Genomic DNA, 21,130 nt, shown 5'->3' on the forward strand with positions numbered 1-21,130 from the left:
AAGGAATCCAAAAAATACTGGGTGGGGCTAAAGTAGATATGAGTATGCAAAACACAGTTTATTATTGTATTATTATGTATTAATTGTTGTGTCATTTTCCATATGAACAGCTATGAACCTACTTTTGCCCCACCCTGTATATGAAACAAGATATGCAATACCTATGTGAAAAAAAAACTGTAAAACTTTTTCGAAGGACATTAAAGGAGATGTTTGTTTGCAACATGTGATGTTCATGGATAGGAATGCCAATATCTTAAGTATATTATTCCCTTCCAAATTCAATGCAATCCCAATAAAAACTTCAACGCATTTCTTTTTTGTTTCTTCAGAACTTAAGAAGCGTGATGCAAAGACCCAATAATAGCCAAGATAGTCTTGAGATAGAGAAAATGTAGGTGAATATCTCTAGACAACATTACATAACCAAAGCAGGAAGAGAAGAATTTGTCCTTAGCTTAATTGATGACATTAATACACCTAAAGAATATAATTACCTAGAGAAGGAGCTGAGCCTGCCTGGGAAACCAGAGGTGCATATGAGAGATTGTGAAGGGTATGGGAAGTCGAGTAAACAGAAACAGAAAAAATTGAGGAAGTGAGTCTGCAAGAGTGCCTTTCTGTTGGACATGGATGCATCCTGGTATTGTAGGGTGATGCTATTCGAGATTTAAGTCAGCAATTTTCAAACAAAATTTTTTGCAAAGCACCTATATGAAGTTTAAATAACTTTTTATTCCTTATTTATATTTAAGGTAGCATCTGTTATGTTTAGCATATGTTCAAATAGTTTCCCAGGATATAATTGCTGGTGTATTGAAAATAATTACAATTTAAAATTTAAAGCATTGTACTTATTACGTATATCCAGTGGAATCCAAAATGTTAAAGATTTGGTACCTAGACACCATCATTCATTTCCAAATAAGTATGAACAACTTTATCTGTAAGTTGGAAACTTTACATTGTTCCTTTTACTATTTGAACTTGTAGTTTTATTCTAATTCTTCCACAGAATATTATGCTCATATAAATTATTTTTGTGATCCTACCATGTTTCTCTGCAGCAAACATATGTATGCAAATTGGAATTTTATACATTTTTTATATTTCATTTAGCTTTAAGATTTAATTCTAGAGTTGTTGGGGGTTTTTTGTGTTTTTTTGGACTGTGTTATTAAAATTCTTGGTAGAACACAACTAATAAGAACAAAATAAGTATATAACAAATATAATGGACCAATGTTATACATCAAATGCAAATTTTTCCTGGAAATCAATCACATAATGAGATGAATGAATCCTTTTCCCCCTCCAATTATTTTATGTGTGCATGGGTGAATATAAAATAATACTAAAATGACACAGGTTTCAACATCCAGCCCACATCTGGTTTTCATTTTAAATGTAAGCACTGAAGCCCTGGTTCCTCACTTACAGCAACATCAACACCAATACATTTTATTGTCCCTTAGGGCCCCAGATGGTTTTATACCCTGGGGCAACCAGTCTGAATGGGTAAATGATGCCTTTCTTTGTCCAGTAGGAAAAGGAAATTGTTAAAGGGAGACTAATGTGAGGCCTAGACAGCAGGCAAGTTGTTAGGTAGATCAATTTTAGGATAGGGATCATAAGTTGAAGATCTTGACAATGATTCCTTTTAAACTGCCCAGGCCTATATAAACCTTGGAAAGTCTTTGTGTGCCACAGTTTGAGGATCATTTATTCAAGTCATGTAACTAATTCCTCTGGCTGATTTGCTTACTCAGTAAAGTGCTCTCTGATCTTAATGTCATTCCAATACCCGTATGCCTGTGCGTAATATGCAGGTCACATTAACAGTAATAACTCAAATTGCACTTAATTTCTTCCCCACCTGCTGACAAAACCTCCCATCCTTTGCAAATTCCATCCACCCCATCCCCAAACCGAGCTTCGAAGTCGTGGCTCTGAAGTGTTCACAGATAAATCCACATGGCCTAATGTCCTCTCTCCCTGGGATAGGTGTTGTTGCATTCCAGCTGTGCTTTCCACACTTTCACATAGTAAAATTTATTGGAAACCAGTCAAATGTAAGTCAAATTTTGCAAGTCAAAAAATATATTATTATGTTGCCAAGTGAGGATCTTTTAAAATACCATACATTATCACCTTTGTTCAACTTGTACAAGAATATTTTAAATATTTTAGAATTATTTCTTATTACGAAATGTTTGAGGCGCACAAATGAATATATCTTATATCTATATATATAAAAGCCTAAGGGATCATTCGACCGTCCGACAGGTGGCTATGACATGCACTGACCACCAGGAGGAAGATGCTTAATGCACAGGCATGGAAACATGGAACAGACTGATGAATCTCAGAAGGAAGCAGGGAGGGGAAAGGGCGGGAAGAGATTAACTAAAGATCTTATATGCATACTAGAGGCCCTTGGCCTGGCCTGTGGGGAATCAGGCCGAAATTGGCAGTCTGACATCCCCCCAAGGGGTCCCAGATTGTGAGAGGATGCAGGCAAGGCCAAGGGACCCCACTGGTGCATGAATCTGTGCACCAGGTCTCTAGTATAAATATAAAAGTTATCAGGTAAACATTAAAATGAGTACTCGTGAATCCATCACCCAACTTAAGAACTAAAACCTTACCAGTAACTTTTTATCTTCATGATCTGTCTCTATCCCATTCCCTGCCTTTCAGAGATAATCACTGTCCTGGGTTTTGTATTCAGGACTATCTTCCTTTTTTAATATACACTTTTATCACATGTAGGTATTCCTAAACAACATGTTGTTTAATTTCTTTGTTATTATTCAGCTTTATAAAAATTGTATATTCTATGTACTCCTCTGCAACTTGATTTCTTCATTCAATATTTCTAAGATTTGCCCTGGCTGGTTTTGCTCAGTGATTAGGGCAGTGGCCCTTGGACCAAAGGATCTTGGGTTCAATTCCTGGTCAAGAGCATATATTTCAGTTACAGGTTCTATCCTTGGCCCAGTTAGGGCTTGAGTGGGAGGCAACTAATAGATGTGTCTCTCTCATATCAATGTTCCTCTCTCTCCCCTTCCCTCCCTTCCACTCTCTCTAAAGAAAATCAATGGAAAAAATATCCTCGGGTGAGGATTAAAATATATACTTTTTAAAAAAGATTTAGCTACGATGTTGCATATCTCTATGGTTTACTTGTTATTACTGATATAGAATATTTCATTGGCTAAATCACAATAATTTTTATTCATTCTCCTGAAATGTGCATTTTAGTTGCTTTAATCCTTTTACTATTATAAGCAATGTTGCTGGTACACACCTGCAAGAATTTCCCTAGGATATATATTCCTAAGAGTAACATTACTGGGTATATACATTTTCAACTTTTCAAGGTAGTTCTGATTTTTTTTAAGCTTATTGAACAAATTGACATCCCATCTACCAGTGTATAATATCCTTTTGACTTGTATCTCACCAACCCTTGTCAAACTTCTTAATATTTACCAATCTAGTGATTATAAAATATTATATCTTTGGGGTGTTAATCTGTAAATTACAAATTTCACATTTTATCTGCTATTTAGGGTCAGTCCTACAATAGGCTTATCATCACTTTTGACCATTTTCCAGTTAGATTTTTCTTAACTTGTGGGAGTTCTTTATACTTAATCTAGGTATTGATTATTTTTCAGTGGTTGGTGATCTATCTTGAATATATCCTTTTAAATATAAGCTTGTCTCATTCAGTTCTCAGTGATTTGTGGGTCCTGTGCATTTGCGCATAGGTGCTGATACTTTCTGCCTTCGGTAGCAATGCCTTGTGTTTGTGTGGGATAAACAATTTACAAAGCACTCGCACAAATCTTATCTCATTTGAGTCTCACATCAACTTTTAAAAAACAAGCTGGGTATTATTATACTTGTTTTATAGATAAGGAAAATGAATGGCTTGCCCAAGGTCATAGGGCTAATAAGTCCTCACATGTACTCTGTATTCCATATCCTTCTTATGATTATATGATGCTTCAGCTCTTTCTGGATTATGGCCTATTCATTTAAGTAAATGCAGTGTCTCCGCATAGCATCTTTACTACAGCTCCTTCTTTTATTTTTGGTATATAATTCAAAATATACTTCTAGTCTATGAAGTTCATTTTAAATTCATTACCTACAATATAACAGATGAGTAAATGAAGTACCAAGATAACTTTTAGTAGACTATATATATTTTTTATTTAAGAGACTCTAGGAAGATATTTGAAATCTTAAGTTACCTGTTCTGAGGCAAATCACACTTTAAAAAATAATGGGTCATTATGTAAAAGAGTTGATTTCAAGTTCAGCATTTTCTTTTCTTTTGGCCATTTAGAAAGCTAAAAGGAAGAATATAGGAAATAAAGAAAAGAAAAATATACTTTAACATTTATTAGTATTATCTAAATTGGTTGACCTACCTATGTCAGATATGGATTTTCTATTTAATTATTAAATATCATCTATTTATCTTAGATATAACTAATATTTATGTTATAAGTGGCATTAAATGTTGAGCTTATAATGGGAAGTAATATTGGTAGGACAGTAATTTAATCACTCAGCCTTCACCTGAGCAGTTGGATGGGCATCCACCTACTGTAGGAGCACAAGGAGGGTGGGATGTTGTCTCTCAAATGAGAGATGCCGAAATGTTATCTCTCAGAAATTTGAGCTGGTCAAAGATAGTACTGTACTGTACTTCTTACTTTCAGGGAGTTGTTTCATTCATTCATTCATTCATTCATTCAATGTCAAGCTTATCAAACCTACTGCATGTGAAATCTGTAACCTTTGGTAGTTTCTTTGGATCATTCTATTTTTTTTTTTAATAATTTTTTTTTTATATATTTTATTGATTTTTTTTTTACAGAGAGGAAGGGAGAGAGAGATAGAGAGTTAGAAACATCGATGGGAGAGAGAGATAGAGAGTTAGAAACATCGATGAGGGAGAAACATCGATCAGCTGCCTCCTGCACATCTCCAACTGGGGATATGCCCGCAACCCAGGTACATGCCCTTGACCGGAATCGAACCTGGGACCTTTCAGTCCACAGGCCGACGCTCTATCCACTGAGCCAAACCGGTTTCGGCCATTCTATTTTTATGTACATTTCATACACCAGAGAAAACCATGTTTGATTAAACTGGCAGTAGCAAGAAAGGACCTGGCGATAAATAAGGAAACAACATTCCTAATCTGAGGTATTTTAATCGCCATATAATAGTTATATCTTAAGCACTTCCTGGGTACATCCCTAGATGGATAATAATGAGATAGGGCCACATCATATCTTCTCCAAAGAGAAAGGTCTTCAATAACAACTGTCTATTCCACAGATAATTACTAAGTAGGACCTTCTTTCTTTGAGTATTATAAATAAATGATCTCTAGTTATGTATCTAGTATTTACTCATCAAATATTCCTACATCCACATCCAATTTAAAATTGCTTGGCTTGCTCCTGTTTCCATGAAATGATGGTTTCATTAAGTATTTTGAACTGAACCTGAGAGCTGTGTGTGTTATCTGAGAAATAATACATGTCTTCCTGTGTGTACTTTTATGAGTCAGGTACTATACCAGTCTCATGCAACTCACTTTGAGTAGGGAATAATTATACCACAAAGTGGAAAGCCTAAGAGGTGTGCACTGGGGGGAAGAGCACCTAATGACGCTGGAATTCAAATCAGTGTTTGGAGAGAAGGAGATGAACCCTGTGTTGGTGATTTTGAGTTTTGAATATTTTATATCTGAGCATAAGGATATGGGCCATTTCTAAAGACCCATACACCTCTAATGTAAAGAGAGGGTCATTCCTTAGTTGGGCAGCTTCTAATATCACCTCATTAGTTCAAGGAGGCAAATTACCCATTTGAGAGGAAAGTCACTCATATTTTTAGAAGTACATCTTCAAGCCAACCGCTTTTTAAAGGGCCTCGTGGATATTGTGACCATATAATCTAATGTCCACTTTGGGACAAGTGGATATTAAATCGGTAGGACATTGAGATTGTTGGAACATTGAAACAACACATCCAAACAAGGACTATTTCAGGCTAATAAAAAATATGGTCCTATTTATGGAAGGAAAAATGCCCAAGGCCTTGACATCCCATTTACCAGTGTAGGGTGATGGGGGCAGGGGGTGAGGGGCTGATTTGGGATATTCCCCTCAGGATAAAAAAGGACAAGCCAGAGAGGCTTCCTGCTGCCTTTTGGAGAAGTCAGGATGGGCCTGAGACAATGAATTGTAAGGACCTCTCCCAAGGGCCTTAAATCTTTGGCACTCTAATTTTGTGTGTGTTTTTTAAAGATACCATACTTTCCCATTATGATTAATAATAGAACTCCTTAATTACAAAGAGTCTTTGTGTGGGCCTTGAGGGACAGCAGCGCTTTAATTGAAAAGTGTCTTTGTGTTGGTCTTTAGAAACAGCAAGAAATGGGGCTCTGGGAACATCCCCCATTTTGCTGTCACCTTGGATGTTGGTGGGGAAAGAGTAAGGAAAGAGGGCTTCCGCAAGAACGAACAGACTCCTCTGGTGAGGGGGGTCTGGAATTATAAAGAAACACTGGGCAGAAGAACAGTCCCTGTGAAATGCCCGACATGGTGTCTCACCAGCCTGGCCCATACGGCGGTGATTTGAGTGCCCCTGTGTGAGTGAGTGCAAGAGCTGGCCACTTAGGTCTTGGGGAGCAAGACCATGGTCCCTAGGGACGCCATGTGTGCCTGAGCTGTGTGTGCAGGAGCTCGGCGACTGCAGGCTTGAGTCAGCGGCCCCCTGGCTTTGGAAGGCCGTCGGTGGGATGCAGGCAGAAGGTCTCCCCGTGCAAAGCTGGTGCCTCAAAAACCATCAGCCCCAGTGATGGCGAACCTTTTGAGCTCGGCGTGTCAGCATTTTGAAAAACCCTAACTGAACTCTGGTGCCCTGTGACATATAGAAATTTTTTGATATTTGCAACCATAGTAAAACAAAGACTTATATTTCTGATGTTTATTTTATATATTTAAATGCCATTTAACAAAGAAAAATCAACCAAAAAAATGAGTTCGCATGTCCCCGGTTCGCCATCACTGCTATAGGCCCCTATACCTTGAGCTAGGTCAGGTGCGCTCAGGGGCGGACACTTTCCCTACGGCCCCGCCCACCCCTTTCTCGGCCCCGCCCACACCCCAATCAGTGCCTTAACTGGGCCGGCCGCCTCCCTGCTCTCAGAATTCGGGTCTCGGCAAACTTCCGGCGCGGAAGGTGAGGGGCGCGGGCGCGTCCACTGCGCGTGCGCGCGGGCTCCGAGGTCCCTGCGCCCCCTCCCCCCGCGGCGGGGACTTGGTACGGCCGGGCGGTTGGCGTCCCCCGCGGCTCCAGCCCGAGGCGGGCTTTTCAAATCTGATCTTCGGCCGAGTGGCGGCGGCCCCGGCTGTGGCGCTGGAGATGGAGGGGCTGACGCAGAGGAGTCCCGAGCTCGGCCCGGCGGGGCTCCCCGCTCAGCAGGTGAGTGAGGAGGGGGCCCGGCTTCAGGCCCTCGCGCCGTCGTTGTGTCTGGTCGTCGGGGAAGCCCGCACCCCGCGCCTCCCATTCAGCCGCGGCCAGAAACAAAGGGGAGGGCTTCGGAGACCGGGCTTTGGAGGGTCTGATGGCGCGTGGGAATCTGCACACACTCCCGCCCCCCCCCCCCCCCCGGTTTCTCGGGGGAGGAACCTGGCTCGGAATGGGGACGCGATTCCGGGGGCCCCGCCGCGCGCTCCCGGGCGCACCTGTCCGCTGCCCCCACGCCCCCAAGTTGCAGACACTTGTCTCTTCGCAGGTGTAGGTGACGCAGGGGAATGGGAGCCCCTGGATTTCCGAGAAGCCCCCCGGAGGCCAGGAGAGCACGGGCTGCTTATTGCACGGGGTTCGGTGGAAGCACAGTGACTGGAGCAATGCCAGTCTACACACAACATAAACTTGGGGGGCGGGGCGGAGGGGCCCCCTGTAGCCTCTCAATTTTCTTGGTTTGAGAGTCGATTCTTTTTGAATCGGATAGAAATCTGCTTGCTAGTTTGCCATGGGAACGTGTTAGAAACCTTTTTACTTAATATAGACCAACATTATTTCTTGGCAAAATCAGTTATTAACATGATATCCTTTAAACACTCTTAAACCACAACTTTCGGGTCTTTAATAAAAGAGGATCTTTACTTCCATTTTTAATCTCCACCTTCTTTTACCTATTTCTGAAGTAGGTCAAACCATATAAAATTGCCAGTTTTGCAGGTCAAAATTGGTTTGGTAGGATAGTAGCAATTTTGTATGGTCCAACATGTTATCTTTGCTTAGAAAGCTGGCAAACCTTTGCTTAGAAACCTGTTATCTTTTCTAGAATCTTAAAAACCTCAGCAGGTACAAAATTGGTAGGAAGGCTTCAGTAGTACTGGGAAAAAGAAAGCAAAAACATTAAGAATCCTTATGCAAAAAGTCCAATGCCTTTGTCAGTAATTTTTACCAGCATTTTCAAGTATTTCGAACAGTTTGATGTAAAATACTTCTGTGCTGTCCTATTATGTAATTTTATCCTAATTGTTAACAAAAATCTTGATTTCTAGTGAATTGGCGATTTACGGAGGTTCTTGCACTGACTGTATAGGTGTTGTGTAGCCGTTAAAGAGCATTTATTTAGCTGCATGCAGCAGTAATATTTAGGAATAATACGAAACAGACAAGAGGATAAGGTCATGAAAGAAGTTTAGCTACATGGATTATTTACATGTGGGAAGGTATAATACTTAATGTTGTCTTGACTTAGGCAACAGGAAATTAATTGAGCTGTAGCATTCCTTCTGTCAAGATTTTGGAGAAAAATTGCAAAATAGTAATAGGATTCAATCTGGCAGGAATATAAGAAAAATTTATACTTGACTAACACTGACTTTTTATTTGGTGTACTTCCCTTGATATTAATGAACTTGCCACGTAATAGGAAGGGATAGGACCAAAATTTTTGGTCCAGTAGTGAAACACGTCTACTCAAACCTTGGAGTCACCCATGACTACTCACAGCATAGAACAGTGATTTTTAACCTTTTTTGCCGGGGTCCAACCCCAGCAGGTCCAGGGGTCCCCAAAGGCGTAGACGGAGTCGGCGAAGAAGGAATGACACGGAGACAGCGTTCAGTTGATCAGCAGTCTAGCCAGGATCTCCAGCCAAGTTCTGGTCTGGATCTCCAGCGAAGTTCTGGTTAGGATCTCCAGAGAGGTTCTGCTTTGGATCTCCAGCCAGGTTCTGTGTCCATGTTCTCTTGCTAGGTTCTCCAGGTTCTCCAGCCAGGTTCTGTGGCCATGTTCCCTCGCTAGGTTCTTCAGCCAGGTTCTGTCCAGGTTCTCCAGCCAGGTTCAGTCACCAGGTTCTAGTCAGGTTCTCTTGCCAATTTCTGTAGTCAGGTTCAGTCCAGGATCTTTTGCCATGTTCTCTCCAGGGAAGTTCTTCTGTCTCTAGGTTCTGTGTAGGTTCTGTCTTCTAAGTTCTGTCTTCTAAGTTCTGTGTTGTTACATCTGTATTTATACCAGTTGATTCCAATCCTATCAATCTCTATTCCAAAGGTTAGGGCGTTTCTTATCTCCATTCCAGGGAGTAAAGATTATGTAGCTTAAGCATGATTGTTCATAGTTAAAGTGATTAATTACCCGCCTGGCACTTAGTTGAGGGGTTTTATTCCCTCCCTAACTTCAGGGGAAAATCCCTACCTGGGGAAACAACCTTTCTCAGAGAGGAGACCTTGGTTAAAACACATAGTGCCAAGAAGGTGAGCAAACATATTAAGAACAGTATGTCATATATGCCAGGTCCTTTGAAACAGCAAGCATGGACTGGCTCCCGGCACTTTTTCATCTCATGATACAGGTAAACTAATTGCTAAAATCCTGCAGCATACCCAAAAGTATAATTTTTGCCCATCTGACAAAAAAATAGTTATCATTTTGATTCATTCATACCAGGTGACTCTTGTGTTGGCTGTTGTCTTTTTTTATTTAGTGGTTGAGCATCGCCCTCTGAACCAGGAGGTCAGGGCGCATGCTCTGGTTGTAGGCTCAGTCCCCAGTGTGGGGTGTACAGGAGGCAGCCGATCAAATGATTCTCTCTCATCATTGATGTTTCTCTCTCTCTCTCTCTCTCTCTCTCTCTCTCTCTCTCTCTCTCTTTTTCTCTCTCTCTCTCTCTTCCTCTCTGAAACCAATAAAAATATATTTAAAAATAAATAAAGTCCATTTAAAAATTCTTGCAGCACATCTGTTGAAAATCGCTGGCAAAGAATATTGATTTATTGAGTCAGATTGAGGTAAAAATGAAGTCTGCTTGTTGTGCAGCCTTGAATAAGTTACCTGTCTTTTGTAAAGCTCAGTTCCCACAGTTGTAGAATGGGTAATATGCCAGTCCCAGAAAGTAGTTGGAATTTGAGAACTTCTTTAAAGTACTTAGCATAGTACCTGGCAGTCGGGATGTGTTTGAGGGGTGACTCTTTATTATTTTTTGTCCTATTTGGGCAATTGGGGCAGTCACCTTTTCTTACAAATATTTGAGCTTTTAAAATCTTTATAAAAATAAAATTTGAGAAGTAATACAATCATTGCAGAAAAGTGAACGTATATACAAACATGAATTTAAGAATTCTTTCTCCAGTTTCATTACCCAGAATGATCACTATTTACAATTTCCAGATTACATTCCATATATAAAAAATTCTTAAAATACATACAATTTCTTTTAGAAGGAATGTATGCTGTATATATTCTTCTGCAATCTTTGTCATCTTGGTTTCTTAGCTAATATGGTAAACCTAGTATATCCATTAGGTTACTGATAGTTACTATCTGGATTAGTACACCAGCCCAACTTAATTTTTTTTTTTAATCAGTTCTTAATTCCAACACTAGGACCATTTTCTTTGCACTTCCTTTGTGCCATTCTAGCTCTTAAATCTTAGTATGTTTCTGTTTTCTATGTAATCTAGATTTTCACTTTTAAGTCATCTCTCTATTTCATTTTTAGTATTGCCTTTTTCATTTTATCAGCCTGACTAAATATTTACAAGAACAGGACACTTTCATAGGCTTCTGTTTGACTTGATTGCAAGCGAGCCTTTATTCAGAAAATTAAAGACTTCCCCTGTCCCCCACCCCATTCTCTTTTCTTCCTGGAGACTTGCATTTACACCCTTCAAAGGGGGATGGATATAGGCAAACATGCTTCTGTCATGGGTCCTACTCAGCCTTGATTCTGCCATTATGGTCCAGGAAGCAGCGGTATTGTTTTTAGGTCCTTGTTCTTCCTCTTTGAGGTCATTAAGCGTCACCATTGAATGCTCAGTGGGTGCCCTCATTACTTGATCAGTGTTTTCATTGTGGATAGCAGTAGACATCAACTCTTACTCCAGGAATACTTTGCACCCCTTATTAGCTAAAGGCAGGTCCTTCAACTCCATAAAGCCTCTCTTGGCTAGAGGTATAGTTTGACCAGAGGGAGATAGTATAGATGTATACTGAAAGAAGTTGCAATGGAGAATAAAACTGGCCAATAGCCCTCCCAGATTCATATTCAAGCATCCTAGAGAAGGGGAGGTAGACTCACAGTTTACTAAGTATGTTAATTTGTCTAGGTTCAGGATCAACAAATTATTTCTATAAAAGGATGGCTAGAAAGTACTTTCAGCTCTGTGGGCCAGACTGTTTGTTGAAATTACTCAACTCTTTTGTTACAGCTTGAAAGCCATAGACCCTAGAAATGGGTGGGTGTGACCGAGCTCCAATACAACTTTTTAAAAACAGGCAGCAGCCTGGCCATATTTTGCTGACACCTAGAGGATAGAGTTCTAATATTAATATTTACTAAATATATTTCATTTCCTTAATGAATATTTAATCTTAAAAATAAGAACTTTAAAAAGCACACCCCTGACTTTACTTTTTTCCCTCCACTATTTACAAAGCCTCTATAATTTTGTAGCCTTTATCAATAAGTGATGAAGATAAAACAGTCTTCATTTACAAGATGGAAACCCTGGAAGCCTGAACTGATTCTTTAATGTGGTTGTGGCCATCTACTGGTTCCTTAAGGTTGTTGCAATAGGTGGCTGTGGAATTTCAAGTGGTCCAGCCGTCATTCTCATTCTGGCTGTATAGTGAGTCACCAGAGGAACTTGGGGGTGTGGGGGATGGGGGTGTGTGTGCTCAGGCTTCTCCATCAGAAACACTAATTGTTTTGGGGTGGGCCATAAGAAGATTAGGTACTTTTTATAAGGCTTTCCTCTCTGACTGAGGTAATTCTAATGTGTAGCCAGTTTTATGAACTTCTTGTGCTAGTTCAACGGGCTGCCTCACTGTAGCATTTAAACAGCAAAATTGAATTTAATGGCACCAGATGGTATTTGTTTACATTTGAGTTGTGGGCTGAAGCTATTCATCCCAGCTTCAAGTGGCTACCTATGTGTACTTTCCAGTACTAACCAGCCTGCCAGAGTTTATTTCTGTAGACATATGGGCTACATAGATAGTCCTCATAAATAATTACTGATTATGGTAAAGAAGAATTTACTTTGTGGCCGATAAGTCATAAAAAGATGAAATGGAGTTGTTGAAGTTCAGTTATGTGTAAAGAAGGAGCACCAGCGAATGACTGCATTTATATAGTATACCAGTTTTGAGTTATACTACAAAAGAAGATATTTATGTGGTCATTACATGATGTAATTACAGGAGGTAATTAAACAGATCTGTTTTCTGCATGTGACCAATATATTTGACTGATCTGAGTAGTCATTTACTTCAGTTTTTCTTTGGGTAATCTTCATAGACTATTGCTTTCCTAACTTCAGCTTTTCTTTTTGAAAAGACTGAAGTTTATTGTTACTAGATTCTATTCACTTTTTAAAATTTAGATTTTGATCTAGTTAAAAGGTAAATTATAGTATTAATTTTTTACCACATAAGCCAGGAAGGTCAATTTAATTTAAAACTAGACATATTGGAGCATTATTACATGTTTTTAGTATAATAAAGTACCTGATGATTTATAATTTTTAAAAAGCCACTATAAATTAAATCAGAGCAGTACATTTCAGTTTACAGAATTTTAATGTTACATATGAACTAGTATATAGAGTCAGGTCATTATAAGATCATTGTATGGAATAAAAGACTTTTCAGAACTAAAATGATTAGTAGTTTTATGGTGACTCTTAAAACTAAAATCTATCCAAAACTATACTCTAAATCTCTGTTCCAGGTAGCTAACACTTCTGACATTTTCTAAGTACAGTGCTTTTGCTAGCTTGCTTCTGAGATTTTACTTACATTGCTTACTCTAACAGGTAGCCCGTTACCTCCTTGATGCTAGCCCGTAGTTTCTTTATTCAGCATCCGCTATTTTAGAAAATGTTTCCTTGGTTAATTCAGTGTCGTCAACCACATCTTGCCATCCCACAACACAACTTACATAAGATATACGTGCGCTATATTGTTCACATTAGTTGTTATATTATTGTGTTAGTTTCCTGAGGCTACCATAATAAATTGCCAGAATTGTGTGGCTAAACACAACAGAAATTTATTCTCTCATAGTTCTGGAGGTCAAAGTTCTGAAATCAAGGTATCCGCAGGGCCATGCTTCCCCTGAAAGCCCTAGGGGAGAATCCTGCCTTGCCTCTTCCAGCTTCTGGTAGTCGCTAGCAATCTTTGGTGATCCTTGGTTTAGTCTCATCACTTCAATCTTTGCCTCCGTCTTCACATGGAATTCTCTTTGTATGTCTTTCTGTGTCTTCACATGGCATTCCTAGAGGGTGCCAGTCATTGAATTTAGGGCTCACACTAATTCATTATGACTTCATCTTAAGAAATTACATACGTAGAACTCTACAGCCAAATAGGGTCACATTCTGAAGTTCCAGGAGGACAGGATTCTTTGGGAAACATTATTCAACCTCGTACAGTCATGGTAAGAATATGTAAAGGTTTTCACCTTTTTTCTGTTCTCTTTATCTAATAGATTGTAAAGACTTCCTAATACAGCAATAAATTAAGGTTTTGCAGGGAGCTTTTTAAAATAGCTATATTTTTGCCCTGGCTGGGTAGTTCAGTTGGTTAGAACATCATCCTGATATTCTAAGGTTGCAGGTTCAATCCCCAGTCAGGGCATATACAGGAATCACCCAATGGATGCATAAATAAGTGGTACAACAAATCAACATTTCTCTCTCTCTCTCAAATCAACTAAATAACTATATTTTTATATTATTATACATTAAAATGTTGTTACTTTTCTAATATGGTATAAAATTATAATGATATCTGGTACATATTCCAGGTATTAGGGGAAAAAAGAAATGTTATAATTTGGATTTTTGCTGTCTTTTAAAAGGGCCTTTCTCTCTCTTTTTTTTTAAGGACTGCAGTATTCAAGAAAAAATAGATTTAGAAGTTCGAATGCGACAAGGAATATGGAAACTCCTTTCTCTGAGCACTCAGAAAGACCAGATTTTACATGCAGTAAAAAATCTCATGGTGTGCAATGCTCGAATAATGGCTTACACGTCGGAACTGCAGAAATTAGAAGAGCAGATTGCAAATCAAAGTGGAAGATGGTTAGTAGCACAGTTTATGGCTCCTAATGTACTCCTAATTTGAATTTGAATTCAAAACATGATATAATTTAGTCTTAAGGCCAAGTGTCAGATCATCAAAGCCTTTAAAAAGTAAGTACACTGGCCCTGGCCAGGTGGTTCAGTTGGTTCAAGCGCCATCCTGTGCACCAAAAGATTGTGAGTTTAATTCCTGGTCAAGACACATTACTTGGGTTGTAGATTCAATCAATCCCTGGTCAGGGTGTTTACAGGAGACAACTGATAGATGTTCTTAGATATTTCTCTCTCACTCCTTTCCTCACTTTCTAAAATCAATTAAAAAAACATATCCTCAAATGAGGATTAAAAAAGAATAAATACACTGAAGTAGCCTCTGAATTCATAAATATTTTTACAGTAGAGCTCTGAGTAAACTTACTGTTAAGGCATCAATTTTCAGTGGGCAGTTTTATTGTGGTCAGTACTTTCAGATTGTAAAATTAAGTGGTTAAAAAGTAAGAACTGACAGTATTTTAAGAAGAACCAAGACTGATAGTTGAGTTTAAAGAAATGTAAATTAAAGGAAAAACTAATTGTTTAAAAGTATGCTAATAAAAAGGTACTAGCTAAGAATAATGAAAACTTAGGTGTATAAATTGAAATGAGTAGATAGCAAAAGTTAAAAGATATAAAGCCTTATAAATGGAAGGGAACTTAAAATCTGCTAGCACATCATCTTCATTAGATGAACATACTAGTAAGTCTTAGGCAAATAACTTACTCAAGGACATGTAATTGGCTAGTGACAGAAGCTAATGAGAGGTTATTTAGAATTTGCTAAGTAACTTCTGTTTCTTGTTCTCTCTGTCACTCCATGCTGCCCTTTTGGATCTGGTCTAGGATTTGTGTATGAAATTTACATCACATCCTATTTGCAATGCCAAGTCTTATTTGGACCTAAGATTTGACTCAATTTAGTGGCTAGATGTTGATTTACTTTTTTAATATAAACTAGAGGCCCAGTGCATGAAATTCGTATACACAGAGGGGGTTCCTCAGCCAGACCCGCACCCTCATGCAATCTGTGACCCTCTCGGGGGGGTGTCCGACTGCAGGATCAGGCCTAAACCGGCAGTCGGACATCCCTCACAGTCCGGGACCACTGGCTCCTAACTGCTGGCCTGCCTGCCTGATCACTCCTAACCACTCTGCCTGCCTGCCTGATCGCCTCTAACCACTCGCCTGCCTGGCTGATCTCCCCTAACCACTCGCCTGCCTGCCTGATCACCCCTAACTGCTCACCTGCCTGCCTGATCACCCCTAACCACTTGCCTGCTTGCGTGATCGCCCCTAACCCCTCTGCCTACCTGACCGCCCCTAACTGCTCACCTGCCTGCCTTCCTGATTGCCCCTAATCACTCACCTGCCTGCCTGATCACCCCTAACCACCTCTGCCTCAGCCCCCGCCACAACAGCTTCATCCAGAAGGATGTCTGGAATGACATCTAGAAGGTTGTTCGGCTGTCTGGTCTAATAGCATTTTACGCTTTTATTATAGATAGTCCTACATCACCCATTTTTTTTATCATTCTTAAAGCTCCAGCACTGGTAAAAAATTTCTTTTAGATATTAGTTGCCTTTGGGTTATTCATAGTGCCATTAAATTTTTGAAAAGTAAGGTAAAGTAAGGTCAGAGAAAGAGGTTTCGGTAAAAATAAATGTTGATGGGATTGATACAATACAGCTTGTGTATAAATTAGCTAATACTTGTTAGCTGTATTTCCTTGGGGTAGTTATTTAATCTCTTTTTGTCTCGTTTTTTTCATTATAGTGGGCATAGTACTGTTTACATTTGAAAATTTAAGATTATAAAAAACCTATTGTAATACCTTTTACATAATTAAGTACTCAACAAATGTCAAATAATTTTTATTATTATTTATCCCTGGCATTATAAATGAAATTATCCCAGTATCATAATCTAGGAAAATTTTCAAATAGACATAACATTGGTTTAAGTCAGTGCTTCTCAAACTAGGTCACAGGATTATGTGTCAGGAGATATGCAAAGCCATAGAATAAATATGGCATATCTTGTTATAGCATGAATTTTTAAGCTAAAGCATGAGAAATTTAGAATTGTGGCATAGTTTGGGTTTATTCTATTCCGGGGGATATATGTTCCTTCTCTCAGCCTTTTTAAGGGTATTTTATCAAGGGGGGCTAGTTCATGGAAAAGTTTAAGAAGTGCTGGCTTAAGTACAGTGCAGGACTAAAAGTATATCATCTCTCAAAGTTATATGGAATATTCCTCTAGGAATCATACCTGTCCTCCATATTTATGTTCTTTAAATATTTACAGTAGGCCATGGGGGGATATATTCCAAAATCCCCAGTGGATGCCTGAAACTGCAAATAGTATCAAACCCTATTCAACTTCTTTAACTCTGCTGGAAATGTGACAGCAGCTTCTTCACAGTCTTTTCAGTAATTTTTATAAATTTTCAGTCCAAAACTGTTCTTGAATCTATATAACCATCCCTATTTACAGTAAATGGCTTTGTGTCACTCATTTTAGCGGATCCCTTGCTTAAATCCCCCTATCGGCTCAGTGCTCTCTGGCATAAAATGTAGCCATTAATTGGAACACATTTTCTGTTCATTTCTTCTACCCACAAATGTAATGCCTTGTCCATCTTAACTAAGCACTTACTAGGCACTGTATTGTGGCTGTAACTTTTGTGTCAGCAAAATTAGCACAAATTTCTTTTTCTTTCTTCATAATTTCATGGCTAGATTTGTTCTTACTGCACATCTTGGTAACCTCAGCATGTGATTTTTTTTCTTAATTATAAAATTGAGAACTTTCACTTTTTCACTAAACGGAAGCATTTTGCGGCTTCTCTTCACGTATTCAGATTGCCAGATCACTACTCTTGTGCTTTGGGACCATTAAGTAAAGGTTACTTGAACACAAGCACAGTCAGTCTGATAACCCAGATCGCCCCTAAATGACTAACAGACAGGTAGGGTATGCAGTGTGGATATGCTGGACAAGGGATGATTAGTATACCAGGTGGGACATAGCAGGATGGCGTCAAATTTCATCATACTACTAAGAAATGCATGCAGTTTAAAACCCAAATTTTATTCTGGAATTTTTCATTTAATATATTTGGACTTCAGTTGATGGTGGGTAACTGAAACCGTGGAAAGGGAAACCTCGGATAAGGGGAAACTACTGTAAAATGAATTGTGAGTTTTAATATGGCCGTATGACTTTTCTAATGCTACTGATTTATAAAAATGTTAAATAAGTTGAATCCCTGTTGGATTTATATATCAAAGGTAGAAAAAAATATCTTGGACTCTCTACTGAAGGATGTATATGATTTTCAATTTTTTTACTGATTATCTTTGATAGATGAAAATAGCTTTGACGCTATGCACATTTATATTTTTCATCATTCATATAAAAGCCCCCTTAATTGAATTATTTCTATTTAAAAAAAATCTGAGTATTCTGTATTAATTCTTTTGTGTATAACTTAACTTTATGTACAGATATAACCTGAGTTCACTGATCAAATATAATTGGAAAGTATAGTATTTGCCTTTTTACTACATAAAAATGACCTAAAAATTAATGAGCGTGTAATGATAGGCTTTTTTGTTCCTTGAAGAAAACTATGTAAATTATGCCATGTGATTAGTCAGTCAAATATTTACCAAATAGCTACTATTTATAGAACACTTATTAAGTACTGTGCTAGTATATCCAAATTCAAAAAACAGGATTTGTCAAAATATAAGAATATATGAATATTACACAGTCAGATATTTTCTCTTTAAAGACTTAGCAGTCTGTTCCTTAAGTTGGTTTTAATAGTCTGTAAGGTAGAAAAATGCTCTGTTTTTACATTGCTATCAGAATTAAAATAGCATTTTCACAAGTTTTCTAATACTAGTCTAATTTTCTAAAATTGTATGATAAAATGTAAAAAATATTATTACAGAATACATCTAGATATTTTTTTCAAAGAAGAATCAAATCCGTATGAAATGGTATAATTGAAAAAGTTTAATAGAAGAATTGGATCTGAATCTTCTAGATCATATGGAGGTTGGATAGAGTTTGGTTAGGTGAGTAGGAGAAATCAGTATTCCAAGAAAGGAAAATAATAAAAAACAGGGTGGAAGATGAGCATGAATTATTTAGAGCAATGAAGAGATATGTTTGGTTGAGGCTAAAGATCAAACTGAAGTTGAAAAGTAAAGGATGGGAGAATAGCAAGATTTAAGAAAATTTGGAATGCTGGGAAGTTCATTGGTATTGACAGCCTTTCTCGGTGCCAGATATTATGCTGAGATGTTCACACATATCACTTTACAAACTGAGAGCGGTATGAACCTCCTTGTTAAGTAGACACTGGGCCTTAGAAATATTAGATAGCTGGTTCACAGGGCACACAGTCACTCTGTGGCGAGGTTGTGAACCCAGATGACTTAAAGCCTGAGAACCTCCCAGCTGCAAAAAGAAGCCCATGCGCTTTGTACAACGCTAAGCTGCCCTCGTGTGTTATTACAGGACTTTGCATTTATTTCATTGTTTATTATTCTGTTTTCTGCAGAGATTTCATAAAATGGATGTTGGGGAAGGTTATTTTGCAGTAGGGTATTGAAAAGGATGGTGAGACAAAATAATTGAAATAACCAATTTTTAGGAAAAACATTTAAGAATAGGCACACATAGAAGTGATTAAATAGTATTTGATGACAGAATTCAGGAGATCAAAAGTAGTACATGAGGTTTGGGTTTTTCTAATAGATCTTCACTCAGTTCTCTCAATTTATTAAAGTAAGCAAATATTTTACTTCATTTTACAGCCTTTTAAATATATATATATATATATATATATATATATATATATATATATATATATTTACTGATTTCAGAGAGGAAGGGAGAGAGGGAGAGAGAATCATGGATTGGCTGCCTCCTAAACGTCCCCTACCGGGGATTGAGCCCGCAACCCAGGCATGTGCCCTTGACCAGAATTGAACCCGGTACCCTTCAGTTCCCAGGCCAACACTACCCACTGAGCCAAACTAGCCAGGTCTTAGAGCCTTTTTAAGTCAGGGTTCTAGGAAAGAATTAGGCCTTAACGCCCCAAGTCATGGGCTGTATACAGTAACCTAACTTCTGTGTACCTAGAATAGTTGCTAGTTTTGTACCATTCTTAGGAAAATTGAGAAAATTTTCTTTTGTGTAGATGAGAAGTCAGTTATATAGTCATTTTGTTTGGTTTTTTTTAGAACATATCTGAGAATATCAGTAGCTGGTCAAATATCCTATTACCATAATGTTCTAATTATACAATAAAGTTTTGTTCTCAAATTGTGTGTAGTTATGAAACACTTTTTGGTATACTACCTATTTTTTATTCCTAAATATGCAGAGATACCCAGATTAGTGTATAATTCACAGTACATTCCGGGTGAGTTGAAAAAGTGGGACATGGAAAGCTTTCTAGGCTGCGTAAACAGTACATCATCAGGGTAAGGATGGAGCACAGTTTACTGCCTCAGTCTAGTGACAGGATTGTTTAGTTATGGCCGTCTGTCAATTTATTAGTCTTTTGACTGGTAAACTAGGCTGTCCTTACCTTTTCCCTGCTTGTTATAGCCAGATATATCCACTTACAAGACTGCTTGTATCAGTCCTCCTCTTGAAAAAACAGCTAATGGTTTCCTTTTTCTAAAATTCCTTAGATAAGCATTGCATTCCATTCCAGGATCTTTATGGTCTGATTTCAAACTACTTTCATAGTCTTATCCCTCAAATTTCTACATTACAAATTTATTTCAGCCAAATGCTAGATCTATATCCCCAAAACAGTCCTTGAATTTTCTTGTTTCCAGTGCCTTTGCTTATACTGAAGTGCCCTGTCTTTCATTTCCACTTAACAAGATCTGTTTTGTTTTGCATCATCAGTTTCCTTGGTGATTCTATTCAAAAGATGATCATTTCTTATTCCTTTGGTGGAGTGGATAATACATACTAACCTTGTACTTGTGTCTCCATCTTTGTTTTAGTCTTTGATCTGCAATTAAATATGTATAATGTTTGCTATCCATCCTTTTGTTGTACTTCCCCAAATCATCTCTTACTTGGAGGAAGCTCATGAGCTAGCTAGTAGATTCCTCAACATGAGTAGTTTTCTTCACATTCTTGCATGTTTAAAGTACTTGCCTTTAGTTTTGGTACTCAAAGGTCAGCTCGGCTAGATATAAAATCCTGGCAATCACTTTCATTCCTTGAGTTTCTTGAAAACCCTGCTCCATGGTTGTCTTGTTATCAACAAATGTGATGACTAATTACTTTTCCTTTGTAAATGACTTAATTTTTCTTTTTTGTACAGAGGCTAAAAATAGATTATCTTAAAGTCTGATAATTTTTCTGGGAAATGTCTAAGGCTGAGTATTTTTGTTCATTTAGGACCCTTTCAGTA

At 38.2% G+C, this 21,130-nt stretch overlaps 1 protein-coding gene across 4 annotated transcripts in view; it reads left to right on the forward strand.

The window, feature by feature from the left end:
- Positions 1–21,130, forward strand: part of RTKN2 (rhotekin 2) — a 484,906-nt gene that overhangs the window by 410,773 nt on the left and 53,003 nt on the right. For 2 of the 4 annotated variants that reach the window (XM_081104876.1, XM_081104878.1), the window contains exons 1-2: positions 7,250–7,521; positions 14,443–14,639. In XM_081104876.1, the coding sequence (XP_080961002.1) occupies positions 7,462–7,521; positions 14,443–14,639 (257 nt within the window). In that variant the 5' untranslated portion in view covers positions 7,250–7,461. Of the gene's footprint in view, positions 1–7,249; positions 7,522–14,442; positions 14,640–21,130 lie in introns of those variants that run through there. The other 2 variants (XM_081104879.1, XM_081104877.1) reach the window with 2 other exon arrangements.

The sequence above is a fragment of the Myotis nattereri genome (genome assembly GCF_964212035.1).
Source record: "Myotis nattereri genome assembly, chromosome: 13".
Taxonomy (NCBI): domain Eukaryota; kingdom Metazoa; phylum Chordata; class Mammalia; order Chiroptera; family Vespertilionidae; genus Myotis; species Myotis nattereri.